At 36.2% G+C, this 22,859-nt stretch overlaps 1 protein-coding gene across 1 annotated transcript in view; it reads left to right on the top strand.

Moving 5' to 3' along the window:
* The window catches only part of VWA8 (von Willebrand factor A domain containing 8), a 331,062-nt gene that overhangs the window by 5,144 nt on the left and 303,059 nt on the right, over window positions 1-22,859 (top strand). Inside the window, exon 2 of the mRNA XM_081127980.1 lies at window positions 6,565-6,642. Coding sequence (XP_080984106.1) covers window positions 6,565-6,642 — 78 coding nt within the window. The remainder of the gene's footprint in view (window positions 1-6,564; window positions 6,643-22,859) is intronic.

Raw genomic sequence — 22,859 nt, 5'->3', positions numbered from 1 at the left:
TTTCCAAGTGGTAGCAATGATAGCCTTATGGACGGGGCAGGCCTTTCATTGTCCTTACAATTCAGTGTCAGAAAGACACTGAGAACATCTTTTCCTGTGAGCTCTGACAGAAATCCTGGAGAGAACTTTTATGGGCCAAGTTCATGTGCCCATCTCTAAAACATTGTGGCCTGAGGGTGAAATGTTCTTGTGAAGCTTGTGCAGGGTACTTCTGTGGGTTTAGGTGCAGGAGTCAAGTGCTATAAACTCTCGTCAAACCAATGAGATGGGTTCTCCACTGGAGGGAGGGATTCTATTGTCAAAAGAAAGGGGAAAGAATATTGGGCATGTAAAACAAAACAGCTGTCCATTAAAATTACCTAAAAATCAAATGAATAATGTCTAAAAGGGTTTGGTCAAGATTAAGTGTTACATAAAAGATACTATTATCATGTATACAGAAATTATTTTTCTATAAACCTTTGAAAAATCCCCTTAAATTAGGATTATTGCATGTGATAAAATCAAGCCTTGTTATTTTAGATGTGGCCTTAAATTTAATATCATTTGGAAGGTTTTATCTTTTGGATTCTTTTCAGGGTTTTTAATTCTCAAGTACATATGTTTCATGCCTGAGTAAAAGATATAATTTAATTTATTGGTAGTATGTTTATGTGACAGTTTGTGTACTGTACAGGGATTTAGGTTAATCTGAGTTATGTGTGGTTGCTTCTTTGCATTATTTGTAATAAATGCAAATTAAATGTTTTAAGCAGCATATTCTATAAAAATTTTTACCTTTGTATTAACAATTTGTACTTTTTATTATATTCTAGTAATTCTAACAATTTCCATTATGAGTATCTTATATCGTTGACCAAAATGTTTTTAAAAAAATTATTGCACTTATCCAAAATAGTTTATTTGAAAAAGGCATACAGTAATTTCTTTTAAGTTTTGTTACCTGTTGTCTTACAAGTCTCTTCATTGCCCTTTAGATTAATACTTATTTAAATGAATTTATAGTTCATTTAAACAAATACTTTACAAATGGCTTGACTTCTGAGCATTTTGAAGATGGGCTGGTCACAGAAAATCATGAGCTTAAAATAATTAAGAAAACAAAATTGCATTTAAAACCATAATCATTCATTTATTTATTCATTTATCAAACATTTATTGAATGTCTGCTTGTTTGAGGTATCGTTTTTGCCACAAAGGTTATTAAAATATAGGCCCTGCCCACAAAATGCTATGGTTTTATGTTGAGCAGTGATCTTTAAACATTTTTCTTGGAAAAATTGCTATAAAAAAGGCAACAGTTTTCTTTTGAATGGCAAGTTGACTGTTTTCATACTGATCCAGAGATCTCTAGTGTTAAAGCTCTTAATTTTAGTGCTTGTTTGGTAGGAGTTTTTAATTCCTTTAAAATTTTTGTTTATGTGTTTAATTGTTTTTGCCGCATGAGTAAATTTGGAGAGTAAGAGTAAAATAATAAATTTCAGCCACATAGTTCATGGATTTATTTCAGTACTCTATATGACAGTATATATCTATATCTATATAGATATAGATATATACACATATATGTATATATCTATATATATATATTATATTAAGTTCCTCATGAATCTTTCCTTCAAACTTCAAAGTCGAGGAAAAAAACCACACACACACACACACACACACACACACACACACCCCATTTTTCTCAAAACTTATCTCCTAAAAGAATTTTGCAAAATGTATTCCTTTGAACATTTTTAGGTTGATATCTAAAAATTTTCCTGATAAGAATAAATAGTTGCAGAGGATGGTGTTTCCAGTGTGTTGTAAATATTGACATTTAAAACAAGAACTGTTACCGTCCTCTTAAAGTATACCTTTTAAATGGAATCAGAATATCCTAGTAATTTATTAGCTAGGATCTCTATTTTGAAAACAGATAAAAAGCTCTTCTTTAACTGTCAGAAAACTTACATTATTTCTTTATCTTCTTGAATTTGTATTTCAATCATACTTCTCATAATTTTAACTTAATATATTTTTATTCTCGAAAGTTTTATTTTTATCATACTTTTCTGCAACACAGATATTTAAATGTCAAAACATTTCTATTATCATAGTTATTAGAGCACATTGTTCACAAGAACATCAAAAATTTCCAAATTTTCTTAAAAACTAAAATTTTGTAGAAACATATCTGTTGATGACATGAGTGGTACTTTCCGCCAGTTGAATATTAATTATTGTGAAAATGTAAAGAATTCTGATATAGTAATCTCACTCAATTCTTTGCATACTTTCTAAGGTATAAGACAATAGTATGTTGGTTTATTATAAAAAATGTTGCTTTTAATTGTCTATCAACTGACAACTTTATTACAGACTTTTTCAAGTTTTAGGTAACAAAGAATCAGAAACCACTTGACTTGGAAGTAGAGCTATTGCATCCCTACATTAGGGAGGTTCACTAATAAGGCTTTAGCAAAATGTCACCTAGAGGCTGCTATTTAATGTAATGTACTCAGCAAATGTTGATAAAATAAAACCATTACTGTAGAGGAGACAATCAAAATTGTAATATAGTATGAAAAATGTTATTACAGAACATGAACCAGATACTGTACTAGCAGAAGGACAGGAATGGAGTAATCAGTTCTTGAGGGAAGTGGAGATTGTGCAAAAGGAAAAGTTAGGGAAGGTTTAATGGGGAGGTGAAGATATTTGAGGAGTAGTTGTGTGAAGGGAAAGTGGTGTGAGAGATTTGGAAGGCCTTCTAGGCTGAGGAAATAAAGACTCGGTCACTGAGATATGAGAAGTAGAGCTGGTTAGAGATGTCTAGGTGGTACAGAATGGAGAACATGGAGTTCTGCTTTTCTCATGTTAAAGTTGTCTCTGTAATATCTAAGTAAAATGTCCAGTAGGTTACTGACAAATAAGGAACTCAGGAGAGAGATCTGAGCCAAAGTAGACATTTAACACTTTAGTTATAGTGTCATAGTTGGGCCATTGGTATGGATTAGATGAGTCAGGAAAGTGTAGCATGGTAAGCATGGTAACAGAAGATGGGCAAGAACATCAGTGTCTGAAGCAGGGAGAGCAAATGCCTAGACCATATGAATGTCATTTTCCTCTTCGCCTACAGTAGCAGGCATGGCTAATGATCACCGCCCCATTTTTTAATGAGTTCAGTTTCCATTGTAATTTCTTTGGATTTTTTAAGATGCCTGTTGCTTGATTTCTGAATGTTTAGAGACTTCCTAGTTATTTCCACATCTTTCTGTTACTGATTCCATTTTGATGAGAGAACATATTTTGTACGATTTCATTCCTTTGAAATTTATTAGCACTTGCTTTATGGTCCAGCCTATGATCTATTCTGGTGGATATTTCATACACAATTAAAAAGAACATGTGTTCTGCTCTCGTTGAGTATAGTGTTCTATGGAAGGTCATTTAGGTTGAGTGGCTAATAATGTTTTCATATCTTCTCTGTCTTTCTAACCTTAATCTTAGCCAAAAGATTGAGAAGTGATTATCTTTACTTTTGTATCCTATTCCCCCCCCCCCCCCACTCTTCCATCAGTTACTAAGAGAATCTATTAAAATATCCAGATATGATTTTGGATTTGTCAGTTTCTACTGCCAGCTTCTGGTTCATGCTTATTCCTCAGCGCCCTCTTGGCCAGGTCTCCACCATAGGTTTGCTGTGTTCCTCCACAAAGGGTCACAGCTCCTTTTAGGAAGCTTTCTAAATACGCTTTCTCTGCTTGCTCTTTCCCCTCGCCCCTTCAGGCTTGGGGTGGTAGTGGCTTTCTGTTACTGCCAGTCCCGTTCCTGCTGGTTTCCCTGAGCTCTGCCTGCCTTCATGCATGGTTCCTTTCTTATGCTGTCCTCAGTTCCTCAGGTTGATTGTACCGTCTGTTTCTTGCTGGGACCCTTATTGGTGAATGGATATGTTTAGGGTAAGCATTTCAGTCAGTAGGAAATTCCAGTTCAGAAGCCTGAAATGAGTATGTGTCTGACATGTTTAAGGAATAGTGAGGAGACCCATTTGGCCGGAATAGAGTAAGTGAGGAGATGAGGTCAGAGAGGAAATGGGGGAGCCTCCTAAGAATAGCCCTTTAGGACCTTGCACAGCTGGAGAGGACTGACACTACTTGATTCCTATTTTATTGTAATCACTGTGGCTGCCCTGTTCAGAATAAACTGTAGAGTGCAAGGGTTGAAACAGGAGATCCGTTAGGAGATGAGAGATAATGCTGTTTAAATGATAGGATTTAGCTGGTAAACCCCTAGTTGGCTTGGGTCAGCGCTGTTGTGGTAGAGGATGTGGTGAAAAGTGGAAGATACTCGACGCATCTAAGGACAGAGTCAGTGGGATTTTCTGATGGGGTATGAGAGAAAAGTTAGAAATGGCTGCGAGATAGCTGGTTTGAGCAACTAGAACAATAAAATTGCCATCAGTAGAACTGTGGGACACTGGGGGGAGCACATTTTGTGGAAAGATCAGAATGTTAAGTTTAAGTTGACTATCAGGCATCTCAGTGTCTGTTGGTATCTATGTTTGAAGTTCTGCGGTCTGGGTTAGACATAAATTTGGAACAGCAATATGTACTAGTTGCATTTAAAGGCATAAGTCTGGGTGGACACATCAAGGAGAGGTTGTAGAGAAAATAGAAGAGGCTAGAACTGGGCCTCTGCACCCATTGTTAAGACATTGAGAGGAGGGAGAGAAAGCAAAGACAGCTTGAGAAGTCATAGTGAGGCGGGAGGAAAACAAGAGGTGAGGGTTGAGGAGGAGAGGGAAAGGGGGAGGGGGAGAGGCGGGATCCCCTATGGTGGGTCTTGACAGGAGACAGGGCCCTGCCTCCACTCTGGAAATCACAGTGACCTGCTTGCTCCCTGGCAGCGAGGCTGTGGGTGATAACCTCGGTTTGATTAATTAAATGCCCCTGCCCAAGACTGAATCACGAGGGAATTACACAGAGGCTGCAGGAATAGTTAACTTATGGCAGTGTTCCTATTAGAAGATGCATCTGAAGACTTTAGGCTAAAGTTGAAGAATCATGATTTCTGCAACTTAAGATAGTGTTTTTCCAACTTTTCTACAGTTTTGAAAAATATCTAAATAAAATGGGAAAATGTCCTTTGCTCATGGTGTCCCATGGTGTGGATGTAGTGTTGCCAGGGGCAGTATCTCTGTTTATCCTGGGGAATGACTTCTATGTTTCCTGTTGCTTTCCCTACAGTTCCGTGGACTAGTTTCTGAGCCTAGCTCTCTTCATGACCCATGGTTCTGTGAATTATTTCATGTAATTGCTGTAACAGAACCTTTTACTAAGCTACTTTGAGATGGTGTCCCTGTTATAGCAGTTATATGAAGGAGCTCACAGGAACCATGGTTACTTAGAGTCAAGATTAAATGAAATAACGTAAATAATGTATCTATAACAGCATCTGCCATATAGTCAGTACTTAATAGGTACTCAGTTAGCTGGCTAGACTAGTTTAGAGGGACATTCTTTTGATTTGTATTTTGAACTCTAAACATATGTCTTCTGTATCAGCAAAACCCAGCAAAACCTGGGTTTTGCACAGTGTTTCTACGTTTCAATTTACCACATATCTGTAATACATTTATTCATCTATTTATTCACATTTTTCCCACAGATTCACAAATTTCTTCATTTATAAAGGCTGTCTCATGGGGTTATTTTGGGAGTGTGTAATGTACTTAGAAGATAGTAATCATTCAACAAGTGTTGGCTGTTGTTATTACTGTGATTTAAGGCCTTAGTCTCCAGGATACCTCACTAGCTCGAAACAGTCAGTGTTAAAAGATGTGTCGCAGCTTCTTTTTCTGAGTCTTTGAGCCCTCTGCAAATGAAGTCCCAGGTGCAGGTGGTGTCAATATGCCTATTTTGCTGTTGGGGAGAGCAAAGCAGAGATTGTTTAATTTAGTCCTGCACTTTAGAAGATCAGCCAGAAATTAATGTTATTTAAAAAAATTAGAACCATGTAGAAGTTATTGGGAACTTTTGCTCTGTTTTGTTTGCTTCACGTAGGGATTCTTGGCATATATGCCACTGGGCCTTTATTCTTTTTATGTACCCACGAATGTTGAATTTGGGGGTTATTCTGCGAGAGAACTTGTCGTAAAAATGGAAGCCTATAGAGATGTAGAAAGGTTGCGGATACATCTTAACAGTACCACCCTGTGGATGCTTTGGATGATCCTGAACAAAATACTTCCTTCTGTGTTGTTGATTCTATTAGTATTGCTATTAATGAGAAAATAAAGCTGGCTAATATGCATATTTTATTGTACTTCACCTTTTTTGCTAACATAGCATTTAAAATGCGAATTCCACCGATGTTTCCATTCATTCTCCTTTCCTAACTTATACTTTGGATAGAAGTTTTAGAGCATAGTGTCTCTGTGCTGACACGGACTGATGTGTGGTACATTTCTGTAATATCCCTTTCTGTGGGTCAGGAGAATCATTGTTGGGAAAGGCATAGGGTATGGTTTTCTCACTTGTCTCTTATAATGCTTGTGCTCCTTTATTCTCTTTTTAGGTGACACAGTTAGTATTGGAGATGTATCCTATAAGTTGAAAACTCCTAAGAGCCCAGAACTTGTGCCACAGAACTACGGTAAGAAATAGTTATTTATTTACAAATGAATAACGTTTAACTTTCCATTACATGAATTTTTAAACATATACACAACTAAAGAGAATAATATAAACCTGATGTCCATATCATTTAGCTTCAGCATTTATCAGCATATGCCAGTCTTCTTTTACCTGACTCCTATTTTTTTGTTCTGGAGTATTTAAAACCTATCCCAGACATTGTATCACTTCACCTATGAGTATATCAGTAAAACTTTTATTTTTTGATATACTGTTGTTTCTTTTTTATTTTTTTGTTTTATTTTTTTTTTAAATGTATCTTTATTGATTTCAGAGAGAGGAAAGGAGAGGGAGAGAGAGATCGAAACATCAATGATGGCCCGGCCGGGCGTGGCTCAGCGGTTGAGCATCGACCTAGGATCCAGGCGATCGGGGTTCGATTCCTGGTCAGGGCACATGCCCAGATTGTGGGCTAGGCAGCCGATCAATGATTCTCTCATTATTGACGTTTCTATCTCTCTCTCTCCTTCTCCTTTCCTCTCTCTGAAATCAATAAAGATATATTTAAAAAAAACCACAAAAAACAAAACAAAAACACATCAATGATGAGAGAGCCATTAATCAGCTGCCTCCTGCACTCCCCCGACTGGGGATCGAGTCCGCAACCCAGGCATGTGCCCTGACCGGGAATCGAACCCTGATCGCCTGGATCCTAGGTAAACGCTCAACCCCTGAGCCACGCCTGGCCCGACTGTTGTTTCTTTTTTAATTAGGATAAGTTTACATACAGTAAAATGCATAATTCTGAGTATCCATTTTGTTTAGTTTTGACAATGTTATAAACCGATATAACCACCAAGATTATTTTCATCACTGAGTATTCTTTTGTGCCCCTTGCCAGCTACCCTGCCCTGGAAACCACTGCCCTGTTTTCTATTATGATAGATTAGTTTTGCCTGTTTTTCAGCTGTATATAAAGAGAATAATATATTATGATTTTTATTGTGTATGTGTAACTGTCTTTTTTCCATCAGGGTAATGATTTTTAGGTTCATTCATGGTGTTGTACCTCTCAGTTTGTTTCTATTGCTGAGTATTATTCTGTTGTATAAATATACCACATTTTGTTTATCTTTTCTCCAGTTGATAGTGACATTTGAATAGTTTCCATTTTTGGACTGTTATGAATAAGGTGCTATGAACATTCCTTTACAATTATGTGGCCATAAGTTTTCACTTCTCTTGAGTAAATAGGAGTTGAATTGATGTGTCCTAGGGTGGATGGATGCCTGTTTAACTTTATAAGATACTGCCAAACAGTTCTACAAAGTAGCACCATTTTACCCTTTGAGTACATACCCAGGAGTGGAATTGCTAACTCCATGTTTAACATTTTGAGGAATTACCAAATTGTTTTCCAAGGAAGGTGTATTCCCACCAACACTGTATGAGGGTTCTGGTTTCTCCACATCTTCGACAACACTTGTCTGCTTTATTATAGCCTTCTGTCTTCCAGAGTGTGATGTGGTATTGTTTTGATTTGCATTTCCCTGATGACTCACAGTCAGTTCTTTTCTCAAAATTCCTTAATATGTAATACCTTAGGAAAAAAGGTCAATCCTTACCTTTCATGATCTAGCCTCATCCTCCTCTTTTGCTGCTTTCCTTCCCAGGTTCTCCGTTTCCGTCATTGGGCACAATACAGGATACATTTTTGTTCACTCTTCAGATTCTTCCTCTAGACGACGTGCTCCTTGAGGGAGAATATCTCACTTTCATCTAACACAAATTCTCATTTACTCTACCTCCCAAATGGCTCTGCAGTCTGTCTTCTCCACTCTGTCCCACTTTTCTTTTACTGTATTTTATGAGTTATTTTCTTAGTGTTCCACTCAGGGATTACAATTAACAATTTAACTTAAAATAAACTTGTTCAGGCTAATACCGACTTAAATTCATTCAGCACTATACAAAAATTTGCTCTTTTCCCTTTCCACTTCCTTTGTGCTATTATTTTTATACTAATTATATCTTTATTCATTAAAAATGTACTGACACAATTTTATAATTATCGTTTTATGACATTTCTCTTTTAAATCAGATATAAGAAAAGAGTTACAAACAAAAATGTGTTTATGCTGTGCTTTATTTACATATGTCGTTACCTTTTTACTGATATTCTTTTTTTGTGTGGATTTGAGTTACATTTTGTGTGCTTTAATTTCAACATGAAGGACTCCCTTTAGTGTATCTTGTAGGGAAGATCTGGTGATTAGTTCTCTTACTATTTGTTTATCTGGAAATTTTGGAATTTTGCCTTTATTGTTTGAAAGATAATTTTACTGGATGTGGGATTTTTGTTTGACAGGTTTTTTTCTTTCAGCACTTTGAATATGCCACCTTACTGCCTATAGCCTCCATAGTTTCTGATGAGTGATTATTAATTTTATTAAGAAGCTTCCTGTATGTGATGAGTCACTTTTCTTTCTGCTATAAAGATACTCTCTTTGGCTTTGGCATTTGATAGTTTGGCTATGGTATGTATGATAACAAGTTTCTTTGAGTTTTACCTATTTGGAGGTTGTTTAGCTTCTTGGATATGGAGATTAATGTTTTCCCATTAATTTGGGGGAGTTTTTTGGCAATTATTCTTTTCTTTTTATATAATTTAAATATTAAAAAAAACAAGTAAAACAAGACTAATGTATGTGATTTATTATCAAGGTAATCCCAACAAGGTAAGGATACTTAAGTTACCATGCATCAGTTTTTAAAATTACAGCCATTGTTGATAGAAAATTTTTTTTTTATTCCTATTTTAAAAAAATATATAAAAAAATTGATTTTAGAGAGAGAGGAAGGGGAGGGAGAAGGAGACAGAAACATTGATGAGAGAGAAAAATCATCGATTGGCTGCCTTCTGCATTCCTCTTACTGGAGATTGAGGCTGCAACCTGGGTATGTACCCTGACTGGGAATCGAACCAGTGACCTCTTGATGCATGGGACGACGCTCAGCCAACGAGCCACACTCACCAGGCTCTTGTTTCCTTCCTTCCTTCCTTCCTTCCTTCCTTCCTTCCTTCCTTCCTTCCTTCCTTCCTTCCTTCCTTCCTTCCTTCCTTCCTTCCTTCCTTCCTTCCTTCCTTCCTCCCTCCCTCCCTCCCTCCCTCCCTCCCTTCCTCCCTTCCTCCCTTCCTCCCTTCCCCCTCCTCTCTTTTTCCTCTGAGACTCTCAGAATGTGTGTGTTAGTATACTAGTTGGTGTCTCATGGACTTCTGAGGCCCTTTTAAATTTTTTTCTTTATTTTCTCTGCACCCCCCCTCCCCCCTTTCTTAGACTGGATAATCTTAGTTGACCTATATTCAAGTTTGCCTACTCATATCTGTTGTTGAGCTCCTCTAGTGAATTTAAAATTTTACTTATTGTACTTTTCAGCTTCAGAATTTCTATTTGGATCTTTTTTGTAATTTGTTTCTTTTTGATATTTTCTGGTGAGATATTGTTGACATGCTTTCCTTTAATTTTTAGACATGTTTTCTTTTTAGTTCTTTGGTCATACTTATAATAACTGATTAAAAGTGTTGTCTACTAAGTCCAATGTCTGGCTTCTTCAGAGACAGTTTCATTGACTGCGGTTTTTCTGTGTGTCAGGGCCATAATTTTCTGCTTCTTTGTGTTTCTTATACATTTTTTGTATTAAATAGTATAAGGTGGCAACTCTGGAAATTGGATTCCTCCCTTCCCCAAGGTTTGTTTTTGCTCGTTGTTGTTGCTGTTTGTTCACTGACTTTTGTAGACTATTTTTCCAAAGTCTGTATTCTTTTTCATGTGTAGCCACTGAAGTCTCTGCTTGGTTAGCTTAGTAGTCAGGTAATGATTGGACAGAAATTTCTTAAATGCCTTGAACAAATAAGTCCTCTCAGCCTTTGCCCAGGATCTCTGTGAGCAGGTTGGGCATGATTTCAGTGTTCCACAGATGGCCTACAGGTGTGTCTTAGTCTTTGTTTCCTGCCATGCAAAGCTTTAATGTCAGCCAGCTGTGTGAGATTAGTCTCTTAGGATTTTCCTGGATGAGTGCATGGCCTTCTAGACACCTAGGCATACACTGGAGCTTTTGAAAGCCTCCTTTGGACAGCTCATTCCCAGGTTTTTCTTTTAAGTTTAAAAAAAATTTTTTTAAGCTTTTTTGTCATCCTCACCTTAGCTCCTACTGGTTTGGCTCACTCAGGCAACTGTGCTCTTAAGCAAATGTTGCTAATTTTTATTTGACGAAGACCCTAGGGTAGTGCTGTTTGCACATAAGGGAGTTCTGAGTGGATCAAATAAAGACAAATTCTAAGAACGGAACTTTTCAGGGAGCTGTTAGGTCAGTATAGATAATTCCCTGGGGTTGGAGCTTTGGGGAGCTCCCACCCTGTTCTGTCCCCCTCAGTGGTTGCCAGACTGCTAGTTTTCACTATCATTGTGGGCAGTTGGTTTTCAGGTCTGCTACAGAGGTGGGGAGAGAGATGGGAACAGGGCAAGTTAAAACACCACAAGCTCCCTGTTATGATGAGGTTCACCTGTTTTTATTGGATAAATGATGTTCAGGTTGTTGAAAGTCTTTTGTTAATTACTAGAGTTCTGAAACAGTTGATTTTTGACAAATTTTGCCTGTGTTCTCATTACTTTTACAGAAGAGTGGCTTTTATAGCTCCTGAGCTTTGATGTTTTCATTAGATTTCCATTTACAGCTAAAGAGCTTTACATGTTTTGAGGAAAGGATCAGAATTTTCCTTCAGCTGGGTTTGGGATCTGAATTCTGGTGAGATTCCAGAGTTCTCTTAATGTTTTATATCTCAGTCTCCAGTTCTACACACCATAGCCAGTCTCTTTGCTTTATAGCTTCCAGATCTTTGGATTACTTGGGAGTTCTCTTTGCTATTCAGTCCTATATTCTGCTTTTTGCAGCTCAGATCTCTCTTGTCCTGTTGCCCTGACTCTGTCCTTCAGAGACCATGTCAGTGAAAGTCAAGAGTCACTTGGAAGGATTTATCTCAGCTCTTTTATCCCAGGAACATCCTTGAGAACTGTTACCTTGCATTGGATAAAGACCTGAAGTGCCTTGGAGGGATTTCTGCTGCTTTTTCTTTCCCACTCTCAGCCTTCTGTGGGTTATTGACTTGCTTTAAGGAGAAAGGCCCAGCATGCTTCAGGAATTATATTTCTCAGCTTCTGTCCTGCATGTCGTTTTTAGTGCACAACCCTGTATACTTAGCGAAGGCCAACGGAAAAGAGTTAGTGAGTAGGTGGAGATTTTCTCTGTGACTGGGACTTCTCAGTAGATTATCATGCCAGCCCATGTGTGACCATTATAAGTTTGTTAAAAGTTTACCTTATTTATCCTGACACATCTATGGCAGAGCCCTCCTCTTCTTGCCATTCTACTAAGGATGAAAACTAACTCTATGTCTTTTCTCTCCTTGAAAGGGCTCATTACATTTTGGAATTTAGTTCATTTAGGTTTGTTTGTACCCTTAGCTGTATGATGGGTTTTTAAGAAACTTTGTTTTTTGTAGATTAACTGGTTTGTTCTGGTTGGTAGACTGGAAATGAAATTCTCTTTAAGCTAACTAGAAGTGGGAGTTATTTTCAGTGTTCTTTATTTATTGGTTATGCCTAATTATATTATTGTAATAGATGGCTTTCTTTTCTGGGGTTAGGCTAGTGATATAATTCTTTAAGTTATTATACTTATCTAGAGAAAAATTAACAAAATATATCTATACTACTTTACATGCCATAAGCACATAATAATTGGAAAAAAGCCACTAATTTTTCTGATTTTTGGCTCTTTTCTTATTATGAATGTGGCTAACTTTTTATATTAAGCTCCAGAAGTGAGGAATAATATGCACTCTTAATAGACAATAGGAAAACTTTTATGTAGTCCAAGTTCTATAGGGTAACAATTTGCTTGGGGGGGAAATTATATTTAAAATTTTGTCTGTACTACTTTCTAGGTGTGTGAATTTCATTTTCTGTTACGTTTTAGATGTTTTAATTTCTGTAGTCATTTAACTGCTCTGAGTCTCCTTTACTATGTGGGGATGACCATTTCAACCTCATGGATATATTGTAAGGATTAAATCAGATAGCATATGTGAAGTGTGTAGGATAGTGCCTGGCATATAGTGCTCAATAGATATGAGTTCCCTCACTTCTGAAGCTTATTATTAAAAGTTAGCCCCATTCATAATAAGAAAAGAGCCCGTCTCCTGATTCTTGTTCCTTTTCATTTTCCATCTTTCCATGCCTGTGGCACTGTTAAGTATGAGATTACTAAGGGCTGCTTTGATTTTGCTTAAGAGATATGCCTAAAATATTTCTTCTTCATTCAGTCTTACTCTTAAAAGATGAATCTGGAATACAGTTTATCTAGATTTGATTTTGAATTTGCCCTCAGGTTGTTTGCAGGATCACAAATGGCTTTGGCTCTTCAAATAAGCTTTAATTTCATTTCAAAGATCAAACTTAATGTATTTATAGTGTGGAAAGAATGTTGGCCTTTTCAGTCTCACCTAAACATTAAACATAGTCATTTCCTGATCACTCTCAACAGGGGATAGCTATCCATCCCTTCTTTTTTTAACCCTTACCTGAGGATATTGATGTTTAGAGAGAGAGGAAGGGAGAGAGAGAGAGAAACATGGATCATTTGCCTGCTGTACGAGCCCTGACTGGGGATTGAACCCACAACCTAGATATGTGCCCCGACCGGGAATGGAACTGGCAACCTTTTTGGTGTATGGGATGACACTCCAATCAACCTAGCCACCCTGCCAGGCCATTCCTTCTTTTAACAACTAAGATGCTATAGTCTGTCTGGGGGCTGCTGAAATATTTTGTCATAGTCTCAAATGTTTAATCACCTGGGGGATATTCTTATTGAGAGAATTAACAAGACTACTAGCTTTAAGGATTCAGGGGATCTTAGCAATAATATCAATTTTTAAACTTATAAACATAGGTTTTGAATGAATGTATTTTTGTATTTTGCAAATGTCTGAGGGGCAATATAGTGGCTGGCTCAGATCAAGTCCCAAAGTATAAAAGATACCTGTTTTTAAATATAGGAAAGCTCCCATAAATTGTCACCAAAACCCCCTAGAAAAACAGAAAAACTCAACATTTTCTGGTTTATGTATTTTCCATTTTTTTATTACTGTTCTCATGTATCTCTTATATAACCAAAAAGTTTCATTTCATTTGTGTTTAGTTATTAGTAACTTACACTTTGAAAATTATCTGAAGAGAGTTTATATTTAAAGCCGTTGGATGGTCCATAGACTCCAATTTGTATTTTTGTGTGCTTGCTATCCATTCATCATCATTCCTACAATATTCACAAGATAAGTATCCTTATCTATTATTTTTTGTTTATCAAGAAGATGGTGCATATCATATGTTTTATCCAGTAGTAAATTGTTACATAGTTTCTACTAGTCTTTCTTATGAGCAGCTGTGCCCAGTTGTAAGAAAAAGACGGTTGGGAGTTTGGTTAACTTGAAATAGGATAAATGGCTGAGCTAAATCAATCAAATCTTATGCATCCACATAAGCATTATGTTGTTGCTACATATTGGTTGGACAGGTATATTGTATTGCATATTATAATATGTTTTTTACATCTGTTTTTACTGTATTAGGTTCAAATATTGTATTCCTTTTTGAACTATTTCTTCCTTTTCTTGGGGACTATTTTCCAAATGGGAAAGTTACAATTCTTTGGCTTGCTGTATTACAAGATTGATTAGAGATTATGGGTTTTGGTTAACTTTAATGGATTTTTTTCCTCTCTTGGAGCTATTTAAAAAAATATTTTGGAAATGGTGTTCTGTTAAACTTAGATAATGCATTACTTTCCTTCCTATATTTATACTTCAATTTAGCTTTTTGCCTTTTGGATATTTAATATTTTCAAATGAAACAAGATGACAGCCTTTTGTTAAGGAAAGGAACTTTGGCAATTATTAGTCTCTCTGAAACTCCTTTCATAGCCAAGAAAGTAGGACCTTGAGAAAGAGGTCAGAAGACTCATTAATTAATAGCAAAACCTAGATTTCCTGACTTCAGTCTGATTTTCCTTTTATAGCCTGTCTCAATGTCTCTGGCTACTCTTCTTTATAATAAGTCCTGGAATGGAAAGAAGAATGGTATGTTAGAAAGCTCTTTTAGAATTTAAGTGTGAAAGGTTATTGAAAAATATTGGAATAGTTGAGGCATGGCAGTGCTATTTTATTTCTGTCTTTATCAAAGTTATTATTCAGAGCACTGAAACTTGCTATTGTCTTTTAGCAATGAAGAAATTAAAATCACAGTGTTGAAATATGAACTTTGATATTCATATTTAACATCTGTCTAATAGAAAGATAGAAATCTTTCTAACTGGCCGATACTGTAGACTGGAAATATTCTTAAGTGGAAGTCTAAAATTCTATTAAAAACCCCAGGAAAGCAGTATTACCTCATCCAAGTAAAATTTCTTCAACTGGAGAGCATCTGATTGAGATAATGAATGCTTATATTTTATAGTCAGTTGTCAACTTCTCATTCAAACTGTCACAGTGTTGGGCACGATAGGCCATCTTTTCTCTCTCCAGCATCTATGTAGCCCAGTGCCTGGCACGTAATGGACACAGGAGTCGGATTGCTCTTCATTTTTTTATTATCTAGGTTTTTCACTTTCTGCCTTGACTATTATAACTTCCACTTACTATCTCAGTCCCTAGTCTGTCACCTGCACTGATGAATTAAAGCTCTTTTTGCCTTTTTGTATGAAAACCAAATCTATCACTTAGATGAAATTGGCAGCTTTTGAAAAGAGGTTCCTTCATGTTTTTGTGCTTGAAGTTAAACTGTATAGTATCAAAGATGGTATTTCTTCCAGGGTTTGGTATTTCTTAAGAGGTTCTGCTCCTGCGTAACAGTTTTCAATAGATGATTTTAAACCTGACCTCAGAGTTATATTTCTACTTCCTTATATAATTTTCTTGTTGCATTCTGTGGGCCAATTATATGTGAGGTCATTTAAGGTTTACTGGACACACTGACCCTTATTCAAGCGATTAGGGCCCACAAAGATTTTCTGCAAGAATTTCAACACTGCTCTTAAAATAAGTTTCGGCATAAAATCAACAGGATGAGAGTTGTGTTTTTTTAGGGGGGGCTTTGACTTTTGTTTGTAAATAATTTTAAGGGGTTTGAGAAACTCATCAACATCATAAATGACAGAACACTATGGAAAAAAATGTCATTTTTGGGTAAATGTGGATGATGTGGAACAGTCATTGTAGCTACTTGTCAGCTGTAATGAATTAGTGGCAAAGGTTACACAGATGGCTTCCAGGAAGGTATGACCTAAGATTCTCTTACTTAATAGAGTCAGAGCCTGAAAAACAATCCGAGAAACAAGGCCTCCAATCTTTAAGATTTACCTTATTTTTAATGTTTGTACTAATTGCCTCTCATGAGATTTGAGGAAAGAATTTCCTTCGAGAGTACTTAGATATATTTTTAAAAATAGAGCCCTCAAAAGGAAGAATCCCATCAAAAGAGTCCCATCACTTTAAAACCCTTTAAGGTGACCTGAAGTCTCCTCTAAACTCTGCAGCATTCTTTATTCAGTGCCTAATTTTTCTTCAGTCTTCTTTCTCCCAGGTACCATATTCAAGATATCTTAACATTTTTTGATGCATTTTATTTTCTGTTGAATGACTGTTGCTTTCTGCAACTTTCATTGCATATGTACAATTTTTGAGCTTTATGATATGTTATATAGGCTTCTTTGGATCCACCTGGTAATTTAGCCAGCATTAATGACATTGTTTAAAGAGAAAATGAATTGAAGCAGTAAACCCCTAACTAAAAAATCAAATTTTTAATATATATATAACACATATGATAGAGGATTAATACCAGTAATATACAAATATATCTTACAAATTGATGCGAAACATCATGTGATGCAGTAGAAAATAGGCAAAATAGGCAAATAGGATTTAAGTAGGCATGCCTCAGGAAATGAAATCCAAATGGACAATAAGTGCATAAACATATGTTCTAACCCTGGTTAATAGAGAGATACAAATTATACAATAAGATAGCACTTTTCATGCATCACCTGGGTCAAAATTTAAAAGAGGATATTTGTACATAGTATATATTGCAGCATTTTGGTGTTTTTGGTAGTGACAAAAACTAGAAGCTATTTGAGTGAATCAAGAGTAATGATTGAATAAATTATATACCCATATCATGGAATCTTCTGCAGCTGTTTAAAAATATTAGATTAGATTTATATCTGTGGACCTAGAGGCTGTCCATGTGATATTGTTAAGCAAAAATTGCAGACTGCTGAGTTGTACATAAAATATGATACCATTTTTAAAAAACAAATTAATTTTTTTTCCAATCCTCACCCAAGGAGGTTTTTTCCATTGCTTTTCAGAGATAGTGGAAAGGGGAGAGAGAGAGAGAAACATTGATGCTAGAGAGACACATCGATTGGCTGTCTCTTGCATGTGCCCCGACCGGGGCTGGGGATGAATCCAGCAACCGAGGTATATGCCCTTGTCCAGAATCGAACATGGGACCCTTCAGTTTGCGGGCTGATGCTCTAACCACATAACCAAACCGGCTAGGTTTGAAACACCTTTTATAGGTATTCTATATACAGAGAAAAGTGTTGAAGGATACATTCCACGGTCTTAATCTTCCTCTTCCTTCTGGGGCATTGGTTTAGAAGTAGGATTAACAATGGTAAGGGTTAAACAGACTGACAGATGTCAAGGGGAGGGACTTTGGGGCCTACAAAAGAAGGTGAAGAGATTAGCCAAAGAACATGTATGCATAGCTCATGGACACAGACAACAGTGTGGTAAAGGCCGGGAGAGGTGGGTGAAGGTGCGCAAAGGGAGGGAAAATGGGGACATCTGTAATAGTGTCAACAATAAAAAAAGAAAAAAGCGAAAAAAGAGACAGGAAGGGAGGAAGGAAGGAAGGAAGGAAGGAAGGAAGGAAGGAAGGAAGGAAGGAAGGAAGGAAGGAAGGAAGAAAAGGAAGGAAAGAAGGGAGAAAAGAAAAAAAATATTAGCAATGATGTAGAGAAATTGGAACCCTTGTGTCCTGTGGTGGAATTGTAAAATGGTGCAACTGTAGTGGAAAATGCTATAAAAGTACCTTAAAACATTAAACACAGAATTACCATATGATCAAGATTTATCAAATTATGTGCACATCAGAAATGTGCATCTCTGCCTGTGTATTAGATGCACAGCATCACTTCTACACCATTCTGTTATTCAAAGCAATCACAAGATCAGCCCAGATTCTAAAGAAGTAAACGCCACCTCTTGATGGGAGGCGTGACATGCATGTACAGCAATGGAGGAATTATGGGTGGTTATCTTTAGAGACCATTTACCACAGATAAGTTGATAGAAGGATGATGATTATGTTACCTTTATTTTGCATTTTTTTAATTGTCAGTTTTTTTCATTTGTAATTCTGTGAATTATTTTTTCATGCCTAGTAGTATTTTTATTTCTCCAGTAGTTTTAAAAATTTATTCATAAGAAGTCTTTATATATTTTGTTAATTAAAAAATAGGATGTTGAGTCCTTTCTATCAAATTTGTTGTAAAACCCACAGTTTCTCCTGTAGCATTAAATTTTTATATACAGAGCACATTCTAAAATTTTAAGTTTTCAAGTAGCAAAATCTGTTGAGGTTTTTTTTTGGTAACATATTTGGTGACAAAACACAAAATACATAATCATAGTGAATATTCATCATCTTTTTGGCAGTTCAACTAATGCCTTTCCTAACTTGAGGGAATTTCCAACAGTCTGGGTTTGGTATGAGACAGGCACATACCCCTGGGGGTGTACATATGATTTACTAAGAGGACAGGGAAAAAACATTGAAATAACTCTCTTCATTTATTTTATCTTTAAAAATGTAGAAATTAAATTTCACCAATACTTAATATAGACATGAACCCTGGGGCCTTTGCTTGGATCATATATCAGGTGTAGGAGTGACCTTGAGAGAAGATGGGGCTCTAAAATATGGAAGGTTGGTGGTGCCATTATGTCTTCCTTCCTTTTCAGAGCATTTCAATGTGTTACCCTTTACATGTATCTAAAATATATATAAAGAATGGGAGGAGTGCCCTGGCCAGTGTGGCTTAGTGGTAAAGCATTGGCCCACACAGCGAAGGATCTTGAGGGTTCAGTTCCTGATCAAGGGCACGAACCTGTGTTGTAGGTTCCTTCCCTGTCCCAGGTTGGGGTGCTTGCGGGAGGCAACCAATCTGTATCTCTTTCACATCAATGTTTCTCTCTCTCTTTCCTCTCTCTCCTTCCCTTCCACGCTCTCTAAAAAAATCAATGGATAAAATATACTCAGGTGAGGATTAACAACAACAACAAAAGAAATGGGAGAGGTTAGGAGAGCATTAAAATTTTTTTTTAGATTTTTTTTCTGTGTTATGGTAAGCATGTATTAGCCAAATCTAATAAAAACCCCGTGTTTAAAGTGAAACTTTTATTAAAGTAAGGAATACATTCATTATAAGTCTTAATTGCTTTTTTCTGTGATCTGCCTCATAAAAATAGAAAGTTCATACTTTATGGTTAAAGAATTTGGACTTATTTGACAGGACCTGAAAATTCCAGGTTCTTCTGAGATATGTGCATAACCAAACATCATTCTTTAGTTTCATTTTGTGTTTTTTGTTGTCATCATCTTGTCATGGGTACTAAGACCAACAAATATATCTTCAGTAAATTATCATAATTTAGCAACACCTTATAGATAAGCACTTTAGGAGGTTGAGTTGGAAATTGAACTTTGGCTCTTAAATTGTGATCTAATGATCAGTCAAAATATTCTAAAATATGTCACCCATTATATTACTGCTTTCTCTGTCACAGTTCTTCCCTACTTCCAGTATGGCTATTATTATTTTCCAATGTAGTTTTTCAAAAAAACAGAACTTTTGTTCCTATTACAAAAATAAAACATAGTCAATACAGAAAACTTGTAAAACACTGAAAAACACAAAGGATAAAACTCAATCATCCATAAGCTAAATAATAAATACTGTTAATATTTTAATGAGTTATCCTAATCTTTTTTAACAAGTTTGACTAAGTATAAATTACATACAATAAATTTTGATTATTTAAAATCTAAAACTTCATAAACTTTGGCATATGTATATAACCATGAAACATTACTATAATGAAAATACTGATGAAATAAATTCATTTACCCCCCTCCCCCACAGTTTACTTGTGCCCCTTTATAATAATGTCCCTAGTTCCTCTGTTCTCTGGAAATCACTGATCTGCTTTATAGATTTATATGGATTTTTTAGAATTTCATATAAGTGGAATCATGCAATATGTACAATTTTTGTGTAGGTTTTATCAGCATACTTTTTTTGAGTTTCTTCCATGTTGCATGTCTTAATAGTTCATTCCTTTTTTTTTGCTGAGCAGTATTCCATTGTAAGAAATACTGCAATTTGTTTATCCATTCACCTGTTGATAGACATTATTGTTACCATTTTGAGGCACTTGAAATAAAGCTACTCTGAACATTCATGTACAATTCTTTGTATGCACATATGCTTCCCTTTTTTTGTGTATAAATACCTAGTAGTGAAATAGCTGTATCACATGGTAAGTGTTGAATTTTTTAAGAAACTGTTATTCTGTTTTCCAAAGTAGTTAATTCATTTAATATTTCTACCAGCAGTGAAAAAGAGTTTCAGTTCCTCCATATTCTTGCCAGCTCTTGGTATGATCAACCTCTGTAATCCCCTTCCATTCCTGGTTCTTACTGGCTGTGGGGCTGGGCGAGGTGTTTTACCTCTAATTCTCACAATAACCATGCTCAGTAAGTATTATTCCTTGTCTTGAAAATTAGGAACCTTAGGCCCAGAAGATTCAGAATGTTTGTCCACGGACATTGATAAAGGACAGGATGAGAATCACAACTTGATCTGTTTGGCTTCAAAGACTTTCCCCCCCCTATTATATTTTGTTGCCTCTTGGCAAAGTAAGAAAACCTCACTAGTTTTGAAGGATTTATTATAATGGAATTTGAACTATGCATAATTTTCTGAAATTTTAATGTTTACATATGTGACAAATTTGAGTCTGTGGAGGGAGAAAATTATAATTTATGTACCTTTGGTAGAATTATTTTGAAGCGCTTGAATATGCCTGGACAAAAATAGTACATATTTTTTTTTGAAGCAACTATTTACTAGGAATTGAATAAGTTATTTAAACCAACATGAACCAGATGTTTTATTCTTACATAGAGAAGGAAATTATACAATATAGGATCAAGCTCTCTGATATTATTTTGACATAATTTTATTATTATGTAGACTCCGGAAGGTAGCATCTTGTGCCTGAAAACACTGAGGTTGGGGATTTCTCTCATGCACTGGGCTGTGTTTGTATTAGGTTATGCATGGCAGTTTGGCAGTTTGTTTTGCAGATGTTTGTAATGTACAGTCCTACATCTTGTTTCTATTTCTGGAATGCTTTTAAGTATGACTCATGCCTTCTTGAGGCCATACTAAAAATACAGCTAGTTTCAAACATTAATGTAAAATACACCACAGACACCACATAGCAGTACGTAATGCTTTCTCTCAGTAGTTTAATGCAATTTCCAGACAAATACTTTCTTTGACAGAGTACACTACACTGAAATACAAATGAAAATGGGATTTTTTTTGAGAAGTGGGTCCTTTGATAACATAATGTAAACAACAGAATGAATTTAAAATTTTATTTAAAGGAGTTCACCAAAATCCAAGAAATAGTAGTAATGACCAGAAAAGCAAGTCCACAGAATTTGATGGAGCCCTGCCTGGCTGGCATGACTCTGTGGTTGAGTGTCGACCTATGGGCCAGGAGAATCACAGTTCAATGCCTGGTCGGGGTGTGTGCCCTAGTTGCAGGCTCTATCCCCAGTGGGAGGGCATGTGGGAGGCAGCCAGTCAGTGACTCTATCTCATCACTGATGTTTCTTCTTTTTTTAAAAATATTTTATTTTATTGTTGAAAGTATTACAGATGTCCCCCATTTTCTCCCCTTTACCCCATCCTCTCACTTCCCACCTCTCCCTAGATCTTCCCCTGTCTATTGTCTGTGTCCATGGGCTATGCATATATGCTTATAAGTTCTTTGGTCAATCTCTTCCCACCCGCCTTCCCTTTTTCCCTCTGAGATCTGTCAGTCTATTTCATGCTTCCATGTCTGTGGTCCTATCTTGTTCATCTACTCATTTTGTTCCTTAGCTTCCACATATAAGTGATGTTTCTATCTCTCCATTCCTCTCTTTGAAATCAACAAAAAGATGTTTTAAAAAAATTTGATAGAGCCCAGTGAGGTCCACACATATAGAGGAAATCTTGGACCTGAAGGTAGAGCCTGTTAAAAAGAATTTGGAGGGACAATAGGACATATGGCTGGAATGCAAGCTTTGCACTCAATTTAGGTCTAAACGTGGTTTGTGCACTTATCACCTGTAGACAAAGGGTAATGAATACTTACTATTGGTACTTACTTGGTACCAATAGCTTATATGGTACTTACTATTACCAGATACTTCTAAATGTCTAATTTAATCTGCATAATAACTTTATAACTAAGTACACTTATCATTTCCATTATACAGTTGGAGAAACTGAGCACAGAGCGTTTAAATAACTGATTAAGGTTACATAGCTGGTAAACAGCAGAATTGGCACTTGAGCAGTTCAGCTCAGGTCTGTATCCTTACACACTATAGTCTGTTACCTTCTAGGGTTGTGAGATCCAGATGAGATACTATATGAAAAATCATTTGTATTTTTACTTGGCACTTGACAGGAATGCAATAAATTATAAGCATTATCACTATTATTGAGGGGAGGGAAAAGAAGAGGCCTTTGTGAAGATATCATATAGAGTACAAGTCCAGCCACAGGATTTAGAAGCTGCTTATACATACTAAGAAAATTATGTGGAATTGAAATGTAGTGGTGATGAGAGTTTTAGATATCCTGACATCTAGAAGCTCAATCTAAAGGTAGAACTTATTCACTACTGACTTCCCTCCCTGACTGTTTCATTTTTTAGAAGGTAAGGGAAACAGAGAAGCTCTTTCTGTCTTAACTGTGAAT

Source organism: Miniopterus schreibersii, assembly GCF_964146895.1.
Source record: "Miniopterus schreibersii genome assembly, chromosome: 2".
Classification (NCBI taxonomy): Eukaryota; Metazoa; Chordata; class Mammalia; order Chiroptera; family Miniopteridae; genus Miniopterus; species Miniopterus schreibersii.
This window is presented reverse-complemented; position numbering and strand designations above follow the sequence as displayed.